The sequence below is a fragment of the Polypterus senegalus genome, chromosome 17 (assembly GCF_016835505.1).
Source record: "Polypterus senegalus isolate Bchr_013 chromosome 17, ASM1683550v1, whole genome shotgun sequence".
Taxonomy (NCBI): domain Eukaryota; kingdom Metazoa; phylum Chordata; class Cladistia; order Polypteriformes; family Polypteridae; genus Polypterus; species Polypterus senegalus.
This window is the reverse complement of record NC_053170.1, coordinates 71972852-71999145: the sequence shown is the minus strand read 5'-3', so window position 1 is coordinate 71999145 and position 26294 is coordinate 71972852. Positions and strand designations below refer to the sequence as shown.

The 26294-nt window shown below is 37.4% G+C and overlaps 1 protein-coding gene across 1 annotated transcript in view; it reads left to right on the top strand.

The window, feature by feature from the left end:
* The first annotated feature begins 264 nt into the window (after positions 1–264).
* col9a2 (procollagen, type IX, alpha 2) overlaps positions 265–26294 on the top strand; it is a 119341-nt gene continuing 93311 nt past the window's right edge. Inside the window, exons 1-4 of the mRNA XM_039740290.1 lie at positions 265–495; positions 2115–2189; positions 23550–23585; positions 23675–23737. Coding sequence (XP_039596224.1) covers positions 424–495; positions 2115–2189; positions 23550–23585; positions 23675–23737 — 246 coding nt within the window. The 5' untranslated portion in view covers positions 265–423. The remainder of the gene's footprint in view (positions 496–2114; positions 2190–23549; positions 23586–23674; positions 23738–26294) is intronic.

The window sequence follows — 26294 nt, the reverse complement described above, 5'->3', positions numbered from 1 at the left end:
ACAGCATGAAGTACAATAGATTTTAAATGATACGTTAAGAAGTGACTTCTGATAGTCTGATAATATTCCTAACTGGGTTTGAGGTTTTATCTAAAATGGTGTAAATAAATGGATGGATTTTTAGTTCTTCATCACTACAGTCATGAGCAAAGTGCTACCTTGACCAACTGGCTTGCTCAGAGTGCCTGAATGCATGAATATTCATCAGCTATCCTACCTTATCCCAGCCTCCAGTGGGTCTCAGTGCTCCAGAGGTCTGTCTGTGAGTCGGATTTGGGGCTGTGTGTGTGTGTTTGTGTGTGTGCATGTGCTGCCATAGGGGCTGGCTGCTCTATCTCTAACTTTTTCTCAGGAATTTCTTGTAGCTGACTGGTGAGACATTGTGGAGTTGTTGGGTCCCTGGCTAGCCAGACCACCTTTACAATGGCTAGCTGCTTTGGTGTCTTCAAGCTAGCTTTCCTTTTGCAACTGCTGTGTTTATCGCTGGCACAAGTGGTAAGTTGGTCTTCACAAACTTTAATTTTCTTTTTCTGAAAATTGTAATCCTATGAGGCTCTCAGTCGAGTGGCTGGTTCTTAGCAGTGTAAACGGTGATAATCAGAGAGCTATTTTTTTGTTAGAAATATTACACAAATGAAAGGTCAGAAAACATATTATGATAATATAAAAGGCACAAAGCCACAGCTTCCATTTTATGCTCTTTTAAATATTTATTTCATGGTTATTTTCTGATTGGATATAATAAGCACCTTAAGAATATTTTAACACCTCACACTGCACTTCAAGCACTGCTAAAGCTAATTAAACATTAATTGAAACTTAAATGTGCTAGAGTGCAAAATGCTAATATAAAAAAATATTGTATTAATCTTTATTAATGTGAGCATATCTGCTTACCACTGCACCAATTTATTATAGAGAGAGTGAGGGAGAGAAGAATGTTATCTTTGAGCCACATGGGCTCAGGTTAACCGGAGCTGATTAGAATGAGAGGCATGCCGGTCAGACGGTGAAGACAAGGCTTCCCATTCACTATTTACTGTTAGATTTCCTCTCTGCTCTGTTGAGCTGCTTGAAGTCGCGGGCAGGCATTCCTTTGGTATGTTTATTAAAACTTTATTCCTCAATGCTGCGGCAAAGAAAACAAAATGTTCCTGGCACCGAAGGAATGTAAAGGCCAATGCACAATTCTCGGACTTAGGATCTTAATGATAGACTACTGATACTATTAAACTGCATTAATATTTAAATGGCTTAGGCAATCTTTGGAAATTCACACAGCCTATGAATGGTTACACGGAGCTCAATTATTTGATTCTTTTAGGTTTTGTTTATTCCATATTGATGCCAATTGTTATCAGCATTTAGGTATGTATTCTGTTATCTGACTGGTTGGAATGCAAGAAATCTACAAATGATTAAAACCCATGTTATTTGTCACTTTGGCTGGCAGTTGGTATTACTGCATGAAATGCCTTGTCTATAAAATACAAGTGGTTTGAATAAAACTTTAGGAACATTTCTCAAAGCATGCTTGTCTGCTGATGTGGTGTCACCACCTGGACTGGAGGCCAATGTCCTTAGCCTTGCTGTGATTTTTTTCTGGGTCTCTTTTCTATGTAACACTAAGCTAGAATAGATATTGCAACTATAATAAATATAAACATTTCTCAGCCCTATCTATGTACCCACTTTCTATTGGATAACACCTGACTGATAAAAAAAAAGCTTTAATTAACTCTAAGAAATACAAAATTAAACACTTAACACGTATGCAGCTAGCTGTGTTTATGATGATGTATTTACATGGAATATTCTAAATACATCCTTCTGCTGTGTAGGTTAGTTTAAAACACTAAATATGTACTGTTTGTTTAATAGGTTGCACCGAAAAACATTTTATGAAGACACAGTTTAATTAAGATTTGTGGCCTTTCATGAAATCTGATACTTTTGAAATCTGTTTCTAAAATGAGTGCATTTGTCAATAAAATTATAGCAGGGCTTATGCCATGCTTCATAAATGAATCACTTTAATACCTTGAACAATTTTGCTTCTGCATTGCATTTGGAATATTTGCACTTATTTATGGACTATTTCTGTTTTTTTCTAGCTCGGTCCACCAGGTGAACCAGGCGCAAAGGGTCCCCCAGGCCCATCAGGGACCCCGGGATCTGATGGCATAGATGTAAGTAGCACTATCCCTCTGTTTGTTTAAGAATCTGGGAATGTCCATGTGGCTGTGCACAAAGAGCAGCATTGTCCTGGTAGACTCTCCGGAGAGCTGCATTTCCACCCTGAAGCCAGCAGGGGAGCTGTTCTAAAGAACCTGAACAAAAAAGCTCCTGTTTGCTATGGAGACATGCCTTTAACCAGCTCTGCCCTGGCCAGTCATGCCTCTTGTGCTTTAAACCAACTTTATAAATTCTACACTTAAAACAAATTCAGTGCTTAAAAAGAGGAACAAGATTTGCTTTTTTAGTGATTTAGTGAGTTTTCCAAACTCTGTCCTGGGGGCACACTGTGGCTGCAGGTCTTTGTTCCAACCAGATTTCTAATGAATGACAACACCTGATAACACTAATCTCATTTAATTAGCTGGTATTTTTTTTCTTTTATTCTACATTCAGAAAAGCACAGCAGCATGATTTTTACATTTATAAGACATTTAGAAATATTTCAGCTTTTGGTATAGATTTAAATGCTTAACTCTCTTTGTTGATCTCATTATGTTTTGCCCTTTCTCTGTGCAGTTTTCCCCCTTCATTGTATCTTATTAATGATGATTAAAATGAGCAGAGCAGACACCCAGGTAAACAACACTGAATAATCAAAGGCTGTAACTACTTTAGCATCAGACCCACTAATTAGTAAATGATGGATCAATTAAACAATTAGAACACCTGGAAAAGTAGAATGAAAATCAAGATGAAAATATTGTTAAAAAGAAAACAAAAAAATACATTATTCCCATATAACTGCTTTACTATACACTGAATAAAGTAACTGACACAAATTTAGAAAATATATCTAAAAGCACTATCAAATTAATGTTTGCAATATTAAGATTATGTTATGGCTGTTTAAAAAGTTTTCCGTTTATAACAAAAGACACATGAATTTATTTCACGCAATGGAATGTCAATTCAGACCAGAATTAAAGAGCTCTTTAGGCAATACTTAGAACTAAAAAATGCACAAATATTTAAGAGGTGAGGGACAAGCCCGGCTCCACCTTCACAGACATTTTGATCATCCCTTTTACTCTGAAGAATTCTTATCACAATCTTCTGAAAAACTGTCTTACTGTGGTTTTCATTTCTATCTCTGTCATATACTTGTATCTATTATATAGTGCTATTGCATTTTTTTTTTAATAAAATGATTGGACCTGATGAGTGGTTTCCAAACGTCTCTGTTTTACCATAAAGGTCAAGGTGTAGTCAACTGTTGTGCAAACAGATATGGACACACCTGTTGTCTCTACATTTGTTTCAAAGTAGACTACTGGGACCTGTAAGGTCCCAACTGATAATGAATTGCAATTAGTGAATAACTATTTTGGGCTCAATGGTTTTTTTTTTAATTTCTGCTGTATTCAGGGATACACACCCTCATATTCAATCTATATTCAGGAGCTGTAAATGTACAAAGTAAAGAAAAGAACCTTTATTTGCCAAGGCATCAGATAATTTATCTACATTGCAGTAGTCCAGTGTTTAGGCATTAGTTTTGAACTTCAACATAATTGGTTTCAGCATAAGTGCTAAAATTGATGAATTAAAAGTGTGCTCCTACTTTTATATAATTAGAGAGGTGCATTAAGCCAGTTTGGAGATTAACTGCAGTTAATTGTGCAATACACAATAAATGTAATCAATTGCATTGCTTTTTCTATTATCACTCCTGTCACTTTGCAGCTTTTCAGATATTTCAGTTTTAAGATCACACTGAAGTAATCATAAGCAGCTTTGTTTTAAATTCTGCATAGTCCTTGTTAAATTCTTAAACATTCTTTTACAATTCTGCGGGAAATCCTCTTTGGGAATGTCTCCGAGATATCAAGATATTTCTAAGACTGAAGGGCATTTAGTGAAATGTTCCTACTGTTATTGTTACCTGTGTGGGCTGACAGTATGCTTAGAGGAAAGTACTGATTTTTGATTGATATACTTTGTTAATCTCTAGGAGGTAATAAGTTACATTAGATGACATACAGTATGTATATATAAATACATTTAAATAATATAAATACATTTCATGAAAAGTAAACGTGCTTTCTACTGTACAGACTGCTTATATGACTGCATTTAGGCTTACATTCATCTTTTGCCTTCTAGACCTATGTGGGCCTCTGTCTCTATTCTGTGGTTTTACTTATTATACAGTCCCATTGGGAGTCAAAGAAACAATCACCTGCAGCATCTGTGACTCACAAAAGTTGTGGATTAACCACAAACGCCCAAGCACTTTATATTTTTGGTACCAGGCACAATTGCTATACAGCTTTTAAGCCCTACTCTATTTAAAAGATGTGTGTAATACAGAGATCAAACCTGTAAGTTGCTGATTCTAGAGTAACTGGGCCAGACTGCAATCTTGATTATTTTTTTTTAAACTGTGAGGTGTTGAACCACTTTAGACAAATATCCCAAATCCTGCATGATAACAACCTGAAACTAAATCCACTTACAACCCTTTCATTGTTAACTAAAATCTCGAAACAATAACCTGATTAATCACATGATGGCACAGATGCTATTTTTGGAACACGTCTTCATCTGTTCAATAGTCCTGAGCTATTGGTTCATTTAACTCAGTTTGAGGATTTATGGAAAAATAAGTCCAACACATACCACAAAAATATGATGCTGTACATGATTAATGGCCATGTTTCTTTATTTGATTATTTTTTTATTTGTTAAAAAAAATTGCAGATCTACTCATTTGTATCTCTTAATGTGTTGATCAGTACAGTAGTTTGTTTTCATGATCATTTACAATCTACTGAATGATTCTATTTTTTTATTAAGTTGAATAGCACTTTTTCTAACATAAAGCGCTCCTTGTAGTGTAAAGTATCAAAGATATATTGATTAAATGCAGCATGGTGGCTCGCTAGCTGGAGCTGCTGCCCAAAAGTTCTAGGAGTCTAGATTTGGACTGCAGGCATTGATACCATCTGTTTGGAGTTTGCCATGTTTTCCCTGTGTCTGTATATTTTTTGTCCTGATACACTGTTTTTTGCCCCACATGTCAAAGGCCCTTCAATAGACTGTTTCATCCAACCTTAAGCCGCTGCCTTAGGGTCTGGCCCCCACATCCCTCAATTAAAATGTGTAAGATAATGGATAGATGAAGCAATGATTGATATTTTTAGCAGAAGTGGTATGATGGCAGTCATAGTATATCTGCCTAATAGGCAAAGAGTTTACACTTTTAATTTTTATCAATTTCCTACCACATCTAAATGAAATTCATATTTGGGTTAGCATGAGACTGCAAATTGGTCCATTACGACTGGGTGTTTTGGTGTGTGAGTAAATATGGACTGTGATAGAATTTTTTAAGGTCAGGTTTATGTCCTGCACATGGTGATGATGGCATCACATGATCCTCTATAGGAAAAAGTAGACTCCAATAGTAAGATGGATGCATTAATAAACATAGCTGGCCAAATGTAATATAGGGTTTTTGGAGACTTTGCTCTTTGTATTTTATTTTATATCAAAATTAAGGTATTAAAATAGATCAAGATTTGAGTTATTGGATACTTGATATCATTTTATAATTAGCCATTTATCCAGGATCAAGACAGTTGCCTCCACTTCACCCAATTTTGATTTAATGAGGATCACAAGATGTGTCATAAAGTTCCTTAGTGCTTTACAAAGCCCAGCTACTGTTCTGAACAAAACCAACCAGCCTCACGAAATTTACTACTGCTTCAGCTGAGTACTGTCATCATTGGAAAAGTTTCTGTTAATTTATTTACAAGTATTATGTTACTATTGTAACAAGGTGCACAGCTGGATATTTAGTCTGTTGCTTCAAGCAGTTGGAGGCACGCTCTTTGACTTTTGATACGCTCACCCATACTTTAGGTCCAAAATATTATCTATATATATAATTGACTAAGTCGCCTGACCATAGGATACACACGGCAGAGGCCTGGCCGGCAACTCTAAACCTCCTCCCGCGTCATGGAATACGCACGACAGAGCCCCGCCCACCAACTCTAACCCTCCTCCCGCGTCCACCCTCGCTCTCGAGGCATGTGCACTGCCTGCTCATGTGCCCACCCCCAACACCTCACCAAACACATGTTTACACGCTGCATACAGCGATTCCCATCCGTGACAAACATGCTTCTTCTTAGATGGTCCTGCAGGAACAGGGGAAACCTTTGTCTACAAAACCCTGATTCATACCATCAGAGCTAGTAAGCTAGGACCATTGTCCTGCTTCCACCTCAAAACCGGTCCTGCCCACACGCAGCCGACACGGCATTTCTCGATTTCTATTTGTCCCCTTCCAAACCCCTCCCCATGCTGCCAGCGGCTCCTCTTCAAAACCGGTCCCGCGCACACGCAGCCGACTCAACATTTCTCACCAAGCTTCTCAAGTACACTTACAAAATAAAGCAAACTCTACATGCAGTGAATATTTACTTCTCCAGCTAGATTCCATGCTCACAACCATCAAACCCTTCGCTAAATCATACAAACACATGCATGAAATCGCTCACTCCAATCCAACGGCATCTGTACGAACGCTTTTCGAGGAACAGCAGGATTTACGACGATACAATGCCCCGACATGTCGCACCAATGTTGCAGCGATTTTTGTCTGAGAAGATGGCGAACTGCCTGTCCCATAGGCAACTCCTGTAAACAGATTTTCATGCTCAATATGAATTGCGATCCTATGGTTTACCCACTTTTATTCCCTTATGGAGACATTGGCTGGCACAAAGATTTACATGTTCCCGATAAAAGAACCGCCAAGCGAAGAAGGCTTACTCAATGCCAATTTTAGGCATACAGATTAGCAATGAGGAATACATTTAGTATTTTGCACTCCAGCGGTGAACTATTCCAATATATAGATGCGTATGTTAAAACAGAGGGCGCGTGTCTCAACTATCTCAGATTAGATCAACAAGATTTGCATGTGGAACAATACAAAGGACTGTCAGACGCACTGCAAGCAAATGCTGAAAATAACAACGTACATGTAGACAAAATTATCATATTACCATCCACATTTCCAGGAAGTCCAAGATACATGCAACCAAACTATCAGGATGCCATGACCATAGTACATAAATTCGGACAGCCTCATTTATTTATCACTTTCATATGTAATCCTGCTTGGCCGGAAATTCTACATGCACTGTCGGGTACCCAAAGACTGGAGCACAGAACTGATATTGTAGTACGAGTCTTTTGGATTAAGCTGCAGGAATTACTTAGAGACATTCTACAACAACATCTTTTTGAGGTTGCTATTGATTATATTTACGTAATCGAATTTCAGAAGCGCGGCCTTCCTCATACCCACATGCTGTTTACTCTTCACAATAATTCTAACAACCAGTCTTCAGCCACGGTCAGTTGTACGTGGCTTTTTCTAGGGTTAGATCTTTTGACTCATTATCTGTCGTCACCACCAAAACACCTATTCACAACTGTGTTTTTCAAGAAGTATTTATTTCTTCTTGATTTCTGAATTCCTTTCTGACCGTTTTCCGTTCCTGTTCTTACACTGCCGTATGCTATGGCGGGCTTCGGCTAGTTGATTATGTTACTATTAAGAGCTTCACAGGCTTAGTTAAAATGTTATTAATAATATGTGATCATGTCTGTACAAATGAGTGTTCCTGGGTGTGAATGCTTCCTCCAGTAGTTTGGCACTTCATCCAAATTCGGTGGTTGTATTACTCCTGATGGTAGCATAAAAGCTTTGGCTCTCTGCAACATTAAATTAGACTAATTTAGTAAAGATGGGAATGGGTGGATTGAACTTACCTACAGTAAATTACTTTTGAAAATATGTTTGTTTTGCTTTGGGCTTTTTATTGGAGAGTGCAAATTAATTCATGTTTAAAGTGTCCTCCCACTAAGATAGTGGATGAATGATGAAACCCTGAAGTTTTTGTTTATGCATTTAATTAATTTAGGGATTTTTTAGATTTTAACTATATAAAAGCAAGTTAAATGTAAATTCTACCCCACCATTTTTATTCTCTGGTTATTCAATTCTACTGTAACATGGAAATACAAAAGACTTGTGATTGTTAATAAGGAACAAATAAATAATGCTTTTTATGTTTTGGCTACTTGTATCACAAATCCACCAAACCAATGGAGGAACAGATGTATAAGAACTACATCACCATGAGGACTAAATTAAAAAGTGAATTTGAAGGGAGCCATTTTTAGGGCTTTCCAGGCCATGATTGTTGGTTGTGCTCTGGAAATGACATCACTCTGGTTAGTTATGGCTTGTAATAAAAACTTCCTTCTGGAATTCAATCTTTGCTTCTGAATGGTGAAGTGTTACTTAATTACCCTCTGTCTGTCTGTCTATCTACATCTCCCTCAATCCACCTCCAAAAGTCTTACTTCTGCTACCTGAGTCCATCCCATTGCAGGATCTGAGTCTGTTGATTCAAAGCAATCTGTAGATAAATAGATCATTTTCAGTACTAGAGAAAAACACTCAACTGCTTATAACATGGTGGCAGAATGGTCGTCATTAATGCTGTTTATTTCCAAGAGACAGTTGAAATACTGGTCTGGCCATCGTCTGTTAAATGAATATTCCCCTTGTATCTTTTTTTTTCTTCTACTGCTATGGAGAAATATGGAGAAAACCTGCAAATGCCACACAGACATTCATTAAGCTAGGATATAAACTCTGGAATCTAAAATTTGCAGGCTTTTGTTACCACCAGTGATTCTGCAAATAATATTGTTTGTAACGGAATTATTTTAGGAATAGTTGGCTGGTGAATATACTGTGTGTACATTTCATTTTTGTTTTATCATGCTTTTATGGGCACTGCCATTTTTTTCCTGCAGGCATGAGACACTGCCAGACAAGACATATAGGGTTCACAATGTTAGCTCAGTAGTACTTTAAAAGAGGGTGACATGTATCCAAACTTTAACTCAAACAAATAAAAGGCATTAGTGTCAGATTTAGCTAGACAATATAAAATCAATTAGGGAGAAGAAATACTGGCTTGACTAGTGGCTCATTTGGAGGTTTTAATTTTGGTTTAGTACTCATAAAGACAAACCAAGGTAACAATGGCTGTGTACACTGGAAAAATGTCTGTCGCTTGCTACATTTGCTCACAGGGAAATTGTTTGTCCTAATGAACATGTTAGACTGCTTGTAATTCTAGTTTTTGTAATTAAAATTTTATAAGATGTGCTTTCTAAATGGACAATGGCACGGCAAGTAAATTAGAATAAAAAAAGATAATGAATCTTAAACTCTATGCAGTATATCATTGTGAATGTGTTTAGCAAAGCATAATTATTATGAATTGTTGCTTCTGCTGGTAGGATTTAGTGGCTCAGGAGTGAAGCTGTGGACGGTTTATTGTTCTGTTCATTTGGTTTGGATAACAGATGACAATGTAATGATAAGGAACCCTGGAAGTAGGTTACAACTAATGTACTCATGTGTACCCTAATGGCATCCTAGTACCTTTTGTCTATTCCATGACTATTTAACCAAATGTGCTTGCTAAAGGATGTGTATTGACTTGAACAAAGTGCATTATATATTGTATTTGGTAAACTCTGTTGGTAAAGGAAATTAATTTAAGATGACCACCTATTACATAAAGAGAAGGCCTTAATAAATGCTGAGGTTTTTACAAACTTATCCATAACACTGATCATTCAGACGTTAGAAAATTTTATATTTGATTATCACATATATTCATTATAAAACCTATTCATAATCCTCTACATAAGTGTGACATTGTACTGAAGAATGTAACAAAAGAAAAGTACAAAGCTAAGCTCCAAATCCAAAACAATTATCATTCTAACAAGAAAAAAATTGAATTTCTTTCTTTTACTGAATCTTTCATTATGCAGTCTAAATAAAATATTTTCTTTCCCTTATATAGACACAAAATGGCTGTTATGACATTTTGCAGTGTGGCATACAGATACAGGACAGTGACAGTGGGATGTTTGACTGGGCCAGTACATATTTTAACTGCAATGCAGATTGACCTTTCAGCTGAGTAAAAACCATAACAGAAGAACTCTGTGATCCTTCTCGCTTTTTAGGTTTTAAGCAGCATGTCAGAAAAGTTACCAGAAAAATGTCTGGCTTATGACAGCCAAGCCATCATAGCAGTGTTTCTTCTTGACCTTTAAATGTTGGCTGTTCCTATTGCTGTGAGACAAATTTAATAAGAATTTTGGAATACCTGTGTATTATCAGTAGTAACTTTTTCTGTTCTTGGGTCTTTAATATTTTTGAGACCAACTTTACACTTCAGACTAGACAGCAGATGTGGTTATAAAGCAGCTTTATTTTGCAGAGTCACAGTGAGAAGAGTTTCAGAAAAGCAGACAATCAATATACATGACAGCGTCAGGGTTGTTCTGAACCCTGTCTGTTGGGTGGGGAAAAGTTTTTATACCCCTAGAATGCGTGATTTAATATCATTATGAAATACAACAGTCAACATTTTTATTATACACAATCCTTGAGCCCCTTCAACACCCCTTGTGCAAGTTGATTTCTTGGCCCCTTTGTTATGGCGTTCAGATGTAATCTAAGGGAAAACATGATAAGGCAGACTCATGTGTGGAATGCTTAGACCTTGAGTCCTTTGGACAAATATTTTTCTGTTTTGCTCAGCAAAGCATGCTTTTACATAATGTATATTTTCGTAAAGCTTACTTCTCAGACATGAATTAGTACAAGGGAACAAAGAGAACATTCATCTTCCACAGTCTCTAGGATGCATGGCATGGTTTCAAGGGACCATCTCCAAGGAAGCCTCATGAAGAATTCCTTGTGAAATTCAGAGCAGCACCATTTCAAAAATGGACAAGTGTTGCTTTAGTGCTTTGGGTTCTGATTTTCTGGTAACAACTCAAAGATTTCCTTGCCTCGATTTGATTCTTAGTGTTTTGGCTCAGGTTAAATTTTCACACTATGTTAATGACTCCAGGAAATTTTTACCCGACTATGATAATGGTTAAGCCCTCTATTTTTTAAAAACCTATATATTTTATGTTTCTGTCTCATACTACACACATTTCCTGGTGTGTTGTTATTAACATCTACCAGTTTCTCTTTCTCATTTTGTTAGTAGGCTATTTGAACACGGGGGCTGGGAGAGAGCATCTGTGCTGCGGTTCTCTTTGTGAGTTCTTATGCTTGGAATAACAGATAAGTGTTGGATTGCTCCACCAACTGATAGGGAGTAAAATTTGTTTTAGAAAGGGTAGTTATACTTTTTTATGATATATTATTGAAATAAAAATCTTGCTCAGTAAAAGGAGAACTTCAGGTTCAGATGTTTAGTGTGTCTGCTTGGCTAAAAACCCAGTCATGCTCTGGTACCTTTGGGTGTGAAACAATTGAAGGTTTCTGAGATTTGGGTTGCTGCACTGCCAGTATTTTGTATTATTATGAGTTATAAGTCAAATTTGTGAATTTTAAATGTCCTATTTTAGTGATATAAAATAATCTAATTGTGATGTAATGAAAGCATGGACCATGTTCCCTGCTGTTATTACTTTATATCTGTACCATTAACCAATCGGGTTAAATTGCAATTGTTTGCACATATGCATGCATATACGCATGCTATACATACATAGTAAATACATAGTAATCACTAGGGGTTTCTTAAAAAGGGTCTTGCAACAGATAATGTTCACAGATAGCAAAATACTCTATGCAACAAAAGGGTTGAATATATAACTCAAGGAGATGACAATAGTGGGAATAACAAAACATACAAAAGTAACCATGCCTTTCTGGGCCTATCCGCCTAAATTTGTCAGAGTCTGTGGCTGGTCCATTTAATCATCAGCATACTACTTACAAGGTCAACTCAGCCAGTGCCCAATTATATTTTTAAACTTCACGATACTGTCATTCCTAGACAAAGAGCCAGAATCCCTTTCAGATAATGTAAAGAGTAGAAATTAAAAGGATTAAAAGGCTGTGCTTGGCTGTCAGCAGATTTATGGTGCAGATTGTGACAGGTAAAAATATAAAGCAGCAAATTAAAGACAACCAGAATTTCAAAAGTAAGAAAGGAAGCACCAAATAAGCTAATGTATACGTAACATTAGACAAAAAAAAAAAAAAAAAAAACAATGTATAAGATATAAAAACATAGTTCTAAGCAAAAGACTCCATGGCTCAGACACAGTATTAGACCACTACTCGAAGTTAATTCTCAATTCTTAGTTCCCTTACCCCATAACATGATGTTACTGCAATGTGATGCCAACAAATAGAGCCAGTTTGTGATGGATGAGCCCCGAGCTGACACAAGGTACAGAACTACAGAACAGACATGACTGCATCCTCCTGGGACCAGTTCTGACTCCTCATACTAGCTAGCACACCGCAGAATTTTTATCTAATCTTTTATTTCATAATGTCAAGAAAAAATGCCTCCTTGGATAGGGTGATTTGTTCCACTAAGAGCACCAGGTTTGGCAAGGACTCAGATAGGAAAGGACTGCGGAACTTTTAAGTGAATGACTGAGAAAAGTGAAATGAGGGAAGAACAGTTGCCAATGACTTTGATATATTTTACTGTTAAATAATAGGCATGAACAACCTAATAGCCATCACAGACAGTGAGGTAAGGTAAATACTATTAAAGATAAAGTTAGGTAGGACCATACAACCTGATCAGGCTTAGAGGATTTTTTTAACTAGGCCAACATGCTTGACCAATTGTGTGATAGTTGAATAATTATGTAGGCCAGAAAACGGAAGATAAATGTATTGTAACATGCAATAATATACAGTACAATTATCCATGTATCACCCAAAACCTCCTTATGCAATGGTCACATCCGCAACCTAACAAAGCAGTCATTGTTAAAGCTTAGTTCTGAATAAATAAATTGATGTTAGCCAACAGGAATGAAGCAGAAACGTGTGTGGAAAGGTGGTGCTATAGAAATCCACTTTGTTTTCGACTATTTTAGTTCATGAAACACCTTGTTAGACTACAGAATGTTGTTTTTCTTCCATCATCTTTACTTGTCACTTTCCAGCTTCTGCAAGGGATAACTGCCATTTGTTAGAATGAAAACTTTCAAAGAGGTCACATTACTGATAGTTAATTCATTGTGAACAGGTAAGACACTGATCTTTGTTGGTATTGATAGTGAACTGCTCTCTTCCCTCTGCTAACTGAACTTAAGAGCTGCTTTGAAAAAGTAATCCATGTTTGGTGTAATAGGAGTGAGTGGTCAGCATTAATTTGATAATCCTCATAATAATCTTTATGAAACCAGATGTCTAACCCACAATTTGTAGTCTTGTCAATCAATTTTCTTTATAATTTGTCTTTAACATATGCTGTCTACTTCTTTGTATGTGTTTATGCTGAGAAGGAGGAGTCTCAAAGCACTTCCAAAAAATGTTCACTAGAGGGCGAAATTCCTATGACTAGTAATAAGTATTTAGTAATATATTTTAATAGGATGTAGGGGGCTATAGTACTCCAGACATGCAATACACAAATTTGAATGCTGCTTCCAATAATTACTGTCATACAGTAAACTATTAGTAAGTAGGGAAGTTCACAATAAAATAATGATAGAAGATACAGCACAATACTGGGAGAGCAATTATTTTGTATAGAAGAGGCATGAGATACTGTACACACGTTGCATGTGGGAATCTGTTGTGTTTTCTATATCTGGTTGTGTCCCCTACATCCCGTTCTCCACTTGAGATTTTTGAACTCTGTTATAACCTTATGGGAGCACAGATTTATTTGCAGTCGGATGTTGCTTGAATGGACGTTACATGGTGCATAGCTGTAAATGTTTTCTATCTTGCACAAGTCCCTATTGTTGGACCTGGAAGCTTGCATCTTGATTTTTGGTAAAGCTGATTTTGGATACTAAGCCTCCGTAGAGCAGCTGAGGCCTACTCCTCAAGGCAAAACCTAAACAGTTCACATTTTTATAAGCTGGACAGATCACAAAAGACCAACACTGTATTAGGTTTCAAATATTTTCTGTACCTAGTTAATCCAGTCACAGAGAACCAAAACGTATTCTAGACAAATAGGCAGAAAGCAGCTCTACATGGACAACGGTCTGTCATATGGCACTTGTGCCACAAATAAGGAAGTGAGAAAAAGTCACCTGCCAGTCTATAATATGAAATAATCAGTTGTATTTCTTTAACTTTCATAAGTATTAAGTTAAACACATGCAAACAATTTCAGGACAGTGTATGTGTATATACACATATGTATATATGTGTATGTATTGTCACAAACTCCACACAGAGTCATATCAAGGTTTGGGGCAGCCACCCATATAATTGGTATCGTGGCTGCAAAGTTGAAAATTGAATACAGCACTGATGTGCACAAAACCGAGTCAAAATAGAAATGAGGGAACAGGGAAAAGGTGGAGGCTTTTAAAGGGGAAGACAGGAAGTGAGTTTAAAGGGGTCAGGCTCATGAAGGTTTTCAGCCCGGACGTGACATCACGGGGGCCAGAGCCAGCAAGGTCTTCTTCCATAGTCTTGGTCCTGGAAGTGACTTCAACAGGGCCAGGTGGAATCTCCCTTGAATGGTCTGCAGGAAAGGGAGAAAAAGAGTCAGTGCACTCTGCCACATCCCAGAATGACTCGGAACTGCCCTCAAGCCCTTTAGCTGCCTCCCATGAGCATGTGTGTGACAGTATATATATACTGTGTATATATATATATATATATATATGTATGTACGAATATTCTAAAATGTAATGTTATTCAGAATGTGCTTTTTATAAAAGAAAAAATGTTAAAGACTTGCCTTATGTGTTTTGTTTTTTGGAATAGTGTTAGTCATTTCATGCCCCATCATTTTGACCTTCTAGCTTTAATCTTTATCTTTGTTTGAAACTGTAACATGCTTGTAAGTTGCATGTGGTTGCCAGAATTGTTGAGAACTTTCCATAAAGTCCTCAAAGACTATTACTTAACAAAACAGCAAAGACTTTATTTTCTTGTAGAAGCATATCAGGAGAAACATCAGGCGTACAGTAGTAGAAGTCATTATACAACAATCAAAACTGCCAACTAACATTCACTGGGCAACGCCGAATTGTTTTGCTTAAGTTGAAAGTCTCTCACCTAGTCTTCCCTTTGTTTACAAAGACTGAATGCACATGAAACCACAAGGCTATCTTATATAACGTAGCTGCCATAAGAATGAGTAGTGAAGCATATGTACCATGTAACCGAAACATCCCCAGATGCCATCTCCTATAAAAAAAATAAAAAAAAAGGCACCCATTTATGACGCCACAAGCCATTATTTGCATGGGAGGGTTTCACAGCCAGACCAACCCGTTCAACTGGTATCCAGAATCCATGGTGTGGCCCTACACTAAAAGCACTTTAAAAAAAATGCACGCACTAATAAAATCCCACAAAAGAATCAAACCCAGGCCTGCCTTCTAAAACATGGCATTAAAATGAATATGAACTTTTAAATAGACATGATAAAACAATAAATATATAGTCAATTAAAGGTCCATAAAAATCCCTCCAGCTTGGTCATGTAGGTTCCTTCTTAAAGTGGGCACTGAATCTTCTTTCTGCTCTCTTTCTTGTCTTTGTTCCTCACTGCCTGTAGTGCATCCCACTGTTACTACCATTTTTAATGCCCAGGTTGCCCGCAGCTAGTATTACGTCCTTGCACCCTACACATTGTTAGTCGTAGACTGAGGTGGACTTGGGCAAATGAGGACACACAATAACAATTGTAGTACCAAGATAGTGCAATACTTTTTATTCCAAACAATAAAAGCAGTGTCCAAATACATAAAGTGCAATGCAAGTTCTCTTCACAATAAATAAACAAGTAATCCATGATATAAACAAGTGCTCTAATGTGGGAGTTAAAAGAATGTTAAAATCAAGAATAAAACCATGCAGTCATCTCATTGCCTTTTCTTTCCTTTCCTGTTAGCCCAGAACGTCTTTCTCTCTCCACCTTTTCAGCTCACCCAAAGGTACTTCGCTGATGGCTGTGGTCACTCTCCCAGCTCTTGTCCCGAGCACCATCCTTTGATGTCTGCCTAGATGTTTGGAGCTGGACTTCTGTCTTAACTACACTATCCTGGGCGTTCTGGGATTCCTTGCTATTGACACTGCTCCTCTCAGCTGTTTAGCTGGGTTGGCAAACCACCCAGTGAAGTACTGTTCTTCTCACTTCCACTTGGCTGCCTTCCTCCTTCACACCTGTTCACACTCCCAATTTTGGCCACCTAAGCTCTAGGTTTATTTCTCATTTTTGCCTCTAACATATTTTGCCTCCTTTTATAATTTAATGGGAGCTAGAGCCTTGCACTCCAGAGTGCTAATAAGGAAACAAGCACAACTGTGTGTCCCTACATGTGAATGAGGGCTCCTCATGGTTACCTCAGCAACATCCCAGGGCTGCTCATGCACCTACACCCAAACAAAACCTGAGCCGCAATGTTTTTCTTCAGCACCAGGGCTATGGACCTCTTACAGTATATGCTGTACCACACTTTTGCACTGAGTAAAGTACACACTGTAAATAGATATTAGTGTTGAATTCCCACTCCATGGCTAACAAAGTTTACATAAGTTAATTTCTTTTTCATTCCTCTCTTAATCTCTTAATGATTATATTTGGAATCCAATGGTAGAGTTGGAAGCTATAGTAGGTAGTGCTGTGCCTCCCTCATTTTCTTGACATTTAAAATTAATTAAATTACCGTTATGTCCAATTGCAGAAATTTAAAAGGATTTGTTAATATGTATTTTAATGCCTTGTTTAGCATATCCCATTAGGTTGCTGAGCAATTCATTAAACTGTTGTGTAATTATGATTTTGAGGTATTTAAACTGGGTGTCGCAGTGGTAGCTCTTCTGCCTCGCAGTTGGGAGACCTAGGTTTGCTTCCCAGGTCCTCCCTGCGTGAAGTTTGCATGTTCTCCCCGTGTCTGCGTGGGTTTCCTCCGGGCGCTCCGGTTTCCTCCCACGGTCCAAAGACATGCAGGTTAGGTGGATTGGCGATTCTAAATTGGCCCTGGTGTGTGGATGTGTTTGTGTGTGTCCTGCGGTGAGTTGGCACCCTGCCCGGGATTGGTTCCTGCCTTGTGCCCTGTGTTGGCTGGGATTGGCTCCAGCAGACCCCTGTAACCCTGTGTTCGGATTCAGCAGGTTGGAAAATGGATGGATGGATGGATGGGGTATTTAAACTGCTATAACACAGTTAAAGAAAACTGATCAAATTAAAGCTGATGTGCCAGTCTTATCCTAGGCAATAATACAATTTTATTAAAATTTTGTCTTGAACAGTAATATGTAGGACTCCTTGAATAGTATATATAAAAGTGAGGAGAAGGGATCAGTGATATGCAGCACCCTGTCACCTCCATAAAGAGATACTTTTTGGTCAACTCCTTCTCTTGCAATATCCCCAGTAGCTAATGCAAGTAGATAAGGAGGGATTTTAATGCCATGGCAAAAAGTAAAAATCCTGTCCAGTTCTAAATAGAAATAACCTGAATAGATGGTTACACTTATCTATGCTGGAATATAAACGTTTAGTCCATGCACATCTGTTGAGCTACAAATTTAAAATTCTGTAATGCAGTGAATGACTCATTTCAACTCAAAACTATTTTCTATAGCCAAAAATAGCAAGACCTCATGAAGCCCCATTGCTGTAGAGTTGTGCATGGTGATTGTTACGCAACACCATCCATCAAAGGTTCAAGCTCCTGGACAATGCATTCTTTAAGGATCATTAACTCTCTTATCAGATGCTCAAGGTCAATATATTCATACAAAGAAATATGGTATTTGAAAAGGTGTGCATAGATTGACTGTTTGTAGTGTTGGGCTCACAATCCCAAATACAAATAACTGGAAAAGGCCCATGGCAAAACAATATATCTCAATAAGCTCCCCAATGGTCATCAATGTCTATTTCAGGGAAGGAGAGGACACACAAGATTGTTCAACGCATTCATATGTGAGCTTCAGGCTTTATGTGTTATGAAAGATAGGGGTCACCACCAAGACCCAAACACTGAACACAACCAACACAAATACAGTTACAGGTTAAAAGCAGAGTTTTTTTATTATAAAAATACCTCATACGGTTTCTCCACAGGTTTCACAAGCACATTTATAATCAAATTCTTCCTTGCTTCCTTCTCTTTCCCCATCCATCCATCTTCTTCCAGTCAGTGTTGCCTTCCTTCTTCCCAACTCTGACTCATCTGGAGGAGGTTGAATGGCTTTCTTTTATATCAGACCTGAGAGTACTTCCAGTGCCAGGGCATAGCCCAATGGAAGCACTAACGGGTTAAGTGGAAGATCCCCAAAAAATAGGAATAACGAATCAAAGTTGCACCCATGGGACCAAGGTTATTATAGTTTTGCCTTTTTTATATTAGTTTTATTTCTATATTATTATTGTTCTGACTTGGAAATTCAGTTTAGTTTTAGTTTTTCTTCATTGTGTATTTTTTGTATTAATTTAGCTTTTTTCACAAAGACATTTCTATTTTATTTTTGTATAAATTTCAATTTTAGTAATTATGGTATGGTTAAAGAGCTACTATGGAGTTTATTCTTGTGTCACAATCAGACAAAACTGTACACTTAACGGGTTTGGATATGAGTTTAATGTTAGTGGAAGCTTACTGCAGTAGATGGTTTACTATCTGGTTTTGTTTTTGTCTGATAAAAACAAGCATAATCAAGACCAGATACTGAATATGAACAATCTTATATAATTTTATAATTTTTAAAATATTTTTATGTCATTTGTGCTGAACAAATGTGCACTGACTGTTGGCATGTTTCATTTTTTCCTTTTTTTGCCCAGAATGGGCCAATTTGTGATGAAATTTAGGTGAATTTTAAAGTTTGAGGGTTAGTTTACTCTAAAGTCTACAGCTCACAACATATCCTGCTCCAAGACAATGTGTCACAATTAATGACTTATATTGTATTCAAAAATCTCCCATACTGGACTTTATTTTCACTCAGCTATACTGATCTCTGATTTCATCTCAGACACACAATTTATAGACAGCGTTTTGCCACCTGCAGGGCTGAAAAGATATAAAAACCCAGAAAATAGAATTTACTGTGTTCTGGCAGGTGTGATCATGAAAATGTTTGGGGTTTAGGAGGAGCAGGGCACTTAGGCTTGAATCAGTGTGCAGACCTCACCAGTTGTATTGAAGGAAACAAAGAAAAACAAGCATGTAGTGTCAAGGTTAGGGTCAGTGAGACTTGAATAGCCCATCATAGGAACAGTAAACCATTGATGAGCAGAGTAAGAGCAGGTAATTGGAGTATGGACAGCAGCAAAATGACAGAAACAGCATCTGAGATTCAGAGCACTATATGTATTCTCTGAACTTGCTTATCCAGAACAGGATCACAGGAAACCTGAAGCCTATCCTAGCAGCTTTGGATGCAAGTCAGGAAAAATCCCTGCTATGCAATATGTATGACATGGCTGATGTTAAGAACAAAAATATGATATTTCAACCATCTATTTTGAGAGAGAGAGAGGGAGAGAGAGATTGAAAAGAGGGGGACAAATATTTTAAAACATAATTCTGCCACCGGATTGTTTTCACAATATCGGGTATTTTGATAACGATACATTAATAAATACACAATAAATACAAAAACAAATTAGTATGTTTAGTTTTTCAACAGTTGGCAGGCTCTCTTCACTACTCTACCTGCAGTTCTGTAGAGATATTGCCAACTCTGGAATTTTACAAGGTTTGTATCACTTCATTGTTAAGTGACCTTTTTAAGGCAAAAATAATTGGTCTGCAACAATATTCTGATCCTGTATGTTGACCGTCAGTCCTTTGATGGGCGCCATTTTATTTTCAAAGAGGATTTTTCCTGTGCAAACTGGCAGTTGAGTTACTGTCAACAAAACGTAGACACATGAGAAATAAACTGAAACGTCACTCACTCGTGATTTTTCTGTCCGTACTGTAAAGGTTTTGTTGACCAGCACATTCCAACTACAGGCATTTTAAATTACATCTTAATATACAACAAGATATACATATACATAACAGACGTCAGACTCATTCAGCCTAGAATTAGACTTAGTATGTACTGCTGTATTAATTGTTGTGTACATACTTATCTCGCACTCAGTCAGAATTACAGCTTACATGCCATCATTTATGAACAGACTGCAATTCTGTAAGGGATTATCTGCATCTAGCACTTCTGTATTGAGGCCCAGAGATCCAGTGAATGGCAAGTTTGCATTCGAAGCAAAATCATCACCTTGGTATGCTTCACTAACACTTGGACCAGAATTTATCATACTGTCACTATCAGCTCCTGAAGAACTGTCACTATTATCACACAGTAAATTGCTTCTTAGTCACACACTTTATGTATCCGTATTCAGCTTGCTCTGTCATGGCAAATGTTGTGTCGACATCCGCCCTCCGTCCCCAGCTGCTGTTCACTGGATCATTAGAGGAGGACAGCTGGTGGTGGATGACTTTCTGCTTTAGAGTTAAAAGTTACTAGGGTTAAAGACTAAGGGAGGAATATTTTTTTAAAAACCAAATCTGAAATTCTTATTGATATATTTTGATTAATTTCTGGACCCCCTGCAGCCCAGGTTAGCCTTTGTGTAAGTCCAGTTGTTACAAAAACTAAAAAATATTTTTAGTAAATCATTTTTTTTTATTTCAGTCTTTTTAACTACTTTAATAGTTTTGTTTAGTTTTAGTATTTTTCGTTTTGGTTTTGTTAATTATTTTATTTCAGTTTACAAAAAGTTTGTTTTAATGATAGTTTCAGTTTTGATTTTAGTTTTTGTTAACTTAGCTTGGGACCCAACAAGCCTGATTTATGACACTACAAATCCCATCATGCCCTGCAAGTGTTCATATGGTTACCGAGGTCCTGGGATGCTGCCATCTAGCAGATTGAGAATAAACATTTTCTGAAATAGGAGCATTCCCACATTGCTCCTATGTTTCGTCCTCCCATTCAGGTAAGGGTCCCATACCCATTCTGGATGGAATGCTAGTCTATCACTGTCCTTCCTTTCTGGCTTCCCTTCCCAGCAAGGGTCCCCATTTGTTCCCGGTGGGATGCTGGATAATCCTACCTGGCACTTGCAACTGTTTTTCAACTATGATATTGCCTTAGTGTAGTGTTCAGTTTGCACAGTGCACCAGTCAAAAATGAAAACACTTTGGAAAAGCTACATGGTATAGTACTTGTTTACTATGTCACTAATGGGTGTGAGTAGTATAAGTATTACTGGGTAGATATTACAGACTTCTGTTTTTAGATTGAAAGTCCAAACCTCCTTTAACTTCATGTATTGTTTGGCTTCAGGTAAGCTGCTAAATGCATTTCTTATGCTATTATTCCAATTGTAAGATATACAGTATATGTATACAGTACTACACAAAATCTTAAGCATATAAAAGATTCTATAAATCAAAAACAGTTTTCAAAAACAATGAAATGAAGACTTTCTCCTTACTATAACAAGTATTTCTGTAAACAATACACAACTAAATCAAATCAATATTTGGTGTAACCTCTCTGCCTTTAAAACTGCATCAGTTCTCTTAGGTACCCTGGTAGGTCATTCCAAGAATCTTGGAGATGCTGCACCAGTTTTTCTAGAGACTTTTTCCTGCCTCATTTGCTTTTATCTCTCTAGATTATTTCCAAATAATCTCAATGATGTAGGGATCAAAGCTCTAGGGAGGCCATACCAGCTTTTTCAGAATTTCTAGTTCTTTTTGCTTAGATAGTACTTTAAGACTCTGGCCATGTGTTTATTGGTCATTATCCACATATGCAGAATGTACTTGTTAATAATCATTTTGTGTGATGGACAACTAAACAAGCTTCATTTGGAGAAATACAGCTGCAAGCATTCAATATCCCCCACCGTGCTTGACTGTTAGCTGTGGACACCCATCATGTAGGACTGTCCAGCTCTTCTATGAGGAAACTGCCTCCATTTTGCACCAAGAGTTTCAAATTATGACTTGTTCATCCAGAGCCCATGCTGACATTTGTCAGCACCCACAATCCTTTATACATAAGGTGAGTCTTAGCTTTGCTTCCAGTTTGGAGGAATGGCTTCTGGGCAGCAACTCCTTTATTAAGACAACTTCTAACAAGATTTCTCTGAATTGCAGAGGAGCATACATGATATCTGACATGGTGTCTATGAGTTCAGAGGTGTTAGTAGTGCTGGAGTTCTTCTGATTTTGAAGGGGTGGTATGATGTACCTCATTTCTGCTGTGCTCATTTTCTATGGCCAACCACTGTATTTCTGATCCTCACCCTTAACCATTTCATTGTGTTCATCTTGAAATTCCTTGTTCTTGGGAGAGACTTTGCTGGTGCAGGATGCCCAACTAATATTTTGTTGCTCTGTTCACTGTTGCCTTGATATAAGAATTGATGAAGGTTAAACTGTCACATCTGCCACGCCCTCACCTTTAAGTCTTGTTGTCCTTCATCCAGTTTAAGTCAAACTGATTAACTGGAACAGAAATGAGGATAGAAGGGTCCAATCAGCTCATTGTGCCATTGATCACTACTATCTCTTCATTGTCTTTATTTAATTATGCACTAGCACTACCTACAAAGTCAATATTTTGCCCAAATACAACCTTTTCTCTGTAACATTTAATGCCTTGGAAAATTATGTTTGGAAATTTGAAATATGTTATTTTTGTACTGACATTCTAATGCAGAAGACAAAAAGTAAAAAATCTACGACAAACTTTATATTAAAAAATCCCAGGTTGCCCAAGGCTCAATATTCTACATATGTAAAGATGGCATCATATTTGTATGCAGTGTTTAAAGTCACTGACCACTGCTGCAGTGTATTATTTATTGATTACAGCTTATTCTCCTGTGCCTACAAAATGCCACGTGCTGATTGACCCAGAATTTGCTTTTGTACTGTTTTCAACAAACTAGTTAATGCATTTCCTGGGTGGCAGCCTTCATTAACTTTACTTTAGAAATTACTCTGACTGGTAAAACAGGAGAATAAAAACACTGTTGCATAGTTCACTGATAAAAAGCCATCGCAAGCTGAAAAGCAGAAGCTGCTCATCTTGTTATATTCAAAAAGCAACATGAGTATAGAGCAGCAGTACATAGATAGCTGTGATATGTTGTCTTTATAGGGAAGGTATTACAATGCATACTTTATTAAATATTATAGGAAATACTCTTAATTCTCTCCTGTGTTATTTTTTTTCCCATCAGGGTGAAAAAGGCCCACCAGGACCACCTGGCCCAGCTGTATGTATTGGTATAATTTACTGTTTATTTAGAAATTTGAATTTTTTTATGAGTTAAATAACAAATTCATGTTTATATCAAAATTCCAGGGTGCAAAAGGCGAGCCAGGCCAACCAGGTCCAGATGGCCCTCCTGGAGAACCAGGGATAGATGTAAGTGTGTTACAACATTTAAAACATTAGACATTTAAAAGCCGAGTTATAACTTTACACTGTGGTGTAATTTTTGTGTGCCTATAGTACATCCTTTTAAAATATATATCTTTTGTTTTGATAGTGTCAGGATAGGCTCTAGTCCATATGGCCCTAAACTACTCCAAGTATGTTTAGAAAATAGATGATGGATTGTAAATTTTGGAACTGATATAAACTTAATAAATAATGTTGCTTTCTAACACCAAACTGTGCATTTTCATCAATACATACAGAATGAATAGTGTCTATAAAAAGTGAAAATTTGACATTTATTGTTGCACAACATTAAATCAAAGTGGGTTTTATTTGGCTTAACTTTGACATTAATCAACAGAAACATCCTCCTTAATCTAAAACTAACAACAGATCTCTACAAAGTAATTTAAATTAATTAATCAAACACAAAATAATTTATTTTTTATGCATTCATCCCTTTTAGTATGGCAGACCTTATTCATCAGTGATATAGCCAATTGGGTTTAGAAGTCAAAAAATTAGTTCAATTGAGATCACCTGTCTGTAGTCAGGGGGTTTCAGCTGATTGTAATATAAATGAACCTTATCTGGAAGATCCAACATGTTTTGAGTCAGTATCATGGCCTAATCTAGACAAAGAAGTCAAAATGACACTCCAAGCAACTCCATGAAAAGGTGAATGAAAAGCACAAGTCGGGAGATGGATACACGAAAATGCCCAAGTCATTCCAGTTAAATCAACCATTAAGAGAAATGATCATGCAAGAAGAAGACTAGTGAGGGAATCCATCAAAAGTGAAGAGTTTCAAGTTGTCTGAGACCCCCAGACACAACTACATCAACAACAGTCCCAAGTTTGTTTGTTTTAAATTAAGTAAAATACCTGTGAAACAATCCAGCACAAACAATTCTCTCTCACTTCTCTTTCCTCCAGTCCTCCCAGACGAGGTATGTCCTCTTCCTCTCTTGATTCTGACTTGCCTGAGGAAGGCAGAGTGGCAGTTTTATGCCAGAACACTGCAACTTCTGTTTCAGACAGAACCGCCACAAAAAAAAGGGAGTCCTTTCCTGTTAGAGCCCTCTGGAGGCACCCATAGAATAGGGCTTCCCTCCATAACTATAATTCCCAACTGAAGGAGTGAATAGCACCCATCTTGCTCAGGAGGCTCATCTATCCATTCCTTATTATTGCCTACCAACTGATTATGGGGGCACCATGCAACCCCTCCACGATAGACTTCTGGCTTGGACTGGGCTCCAAGCCTCTCTGTTGGGATGCTGCTCCATCCTTTTAGCTGGTTCATTATACTGGCCACCCAGCTGGTAAAGGAGATATAGTGCATCACAGCCGGGACACCAAACCATCCTTGACAAATGGCTGAGATTGAAGAAGTGTGCACGTAACTGTTGCCAGAGTGCTTTACCAGTAACATCTTTATGGAAGAGTGGCAACAAGAGGGCCTCTTGTTAAAAAATAGACATGACACCTCAGAAAACACATGAGAGACTCTGAAGTCAGCTAGAAGAAGTTTCTGTGATCAGACCAAAACTGGGCCTTTTGACCATTAGACTAAACATCATGTTTGCCAAACACTCTTCATTATCAAAAACACACAATCTCCACCATATTGCATGGTTCTGGCAGAGATGCTGCTCTGCAGCCTTCCATGGAAGGCTTCCAAAGGAGGAGGGGAAAATGAATACAACAAAATATTGGGAAATCCTGGACAAAGGAATAGTTTGAAAACAACACTTTTAATGTCCTGGAGAGGCTGAGTCAGAGACCATATCTCAGTCTAGTTGGGAATTTGTGGCAGGACTAGGAAAAAGTCTGTTCACTCATAATCACCATGCAATCTGACAGAGCTTGAGCAGTTCTCCAAAGAAGAAAGGGAAAAATGGCAGTGTCCACAGGGGTAAAGCTGACAGAGAGACCTGTGCACATGGACTCAAGGCTGAAATGGCTGCCTTTGGTACATGTACTAAATAGTGACCTGAAGGGTTAAAATGTTATGGGATTGATTATTTTGTGTTCTATATTTCAAATTAATTTACATCACTTTACAGGGATCTGTTTCTACTTTGTCATTTGAGTCATTTCTGTTGTCATAAACAACCAAATGAAATCCACTGAGACTCAATGTTATATAGAAAACTATGAAAACTTCCAGGGAGGTGTTCACTATTTATTGGCACTGTAAGTACTGGACACAGTTAATTACTATTTTAAAATTTAAAAAATTGCCTGTTTATGACAAAATAACAACGACACAAAAAGGAAAGTCGGCACATGTTGTTCTGCACACTTTTGGCAAGAAAGATTCCACAGCTATGGGGAGAATCATTAAATTACAGTTTATTCTGAAGAAAAGCTTTTGAAAGTAATAGACTTCACAATGCAAGTTAACTTTTCCTTTCCTTGACTCTTTCATGTATACATTAAAATGATGTCTTTTAACCAGTCTTAGATATGTGTGAAGCAAAAACCAACAAATCTGTCATCATTACTGTTGAGGAGCTTGTCTTTCTGTACAATAGA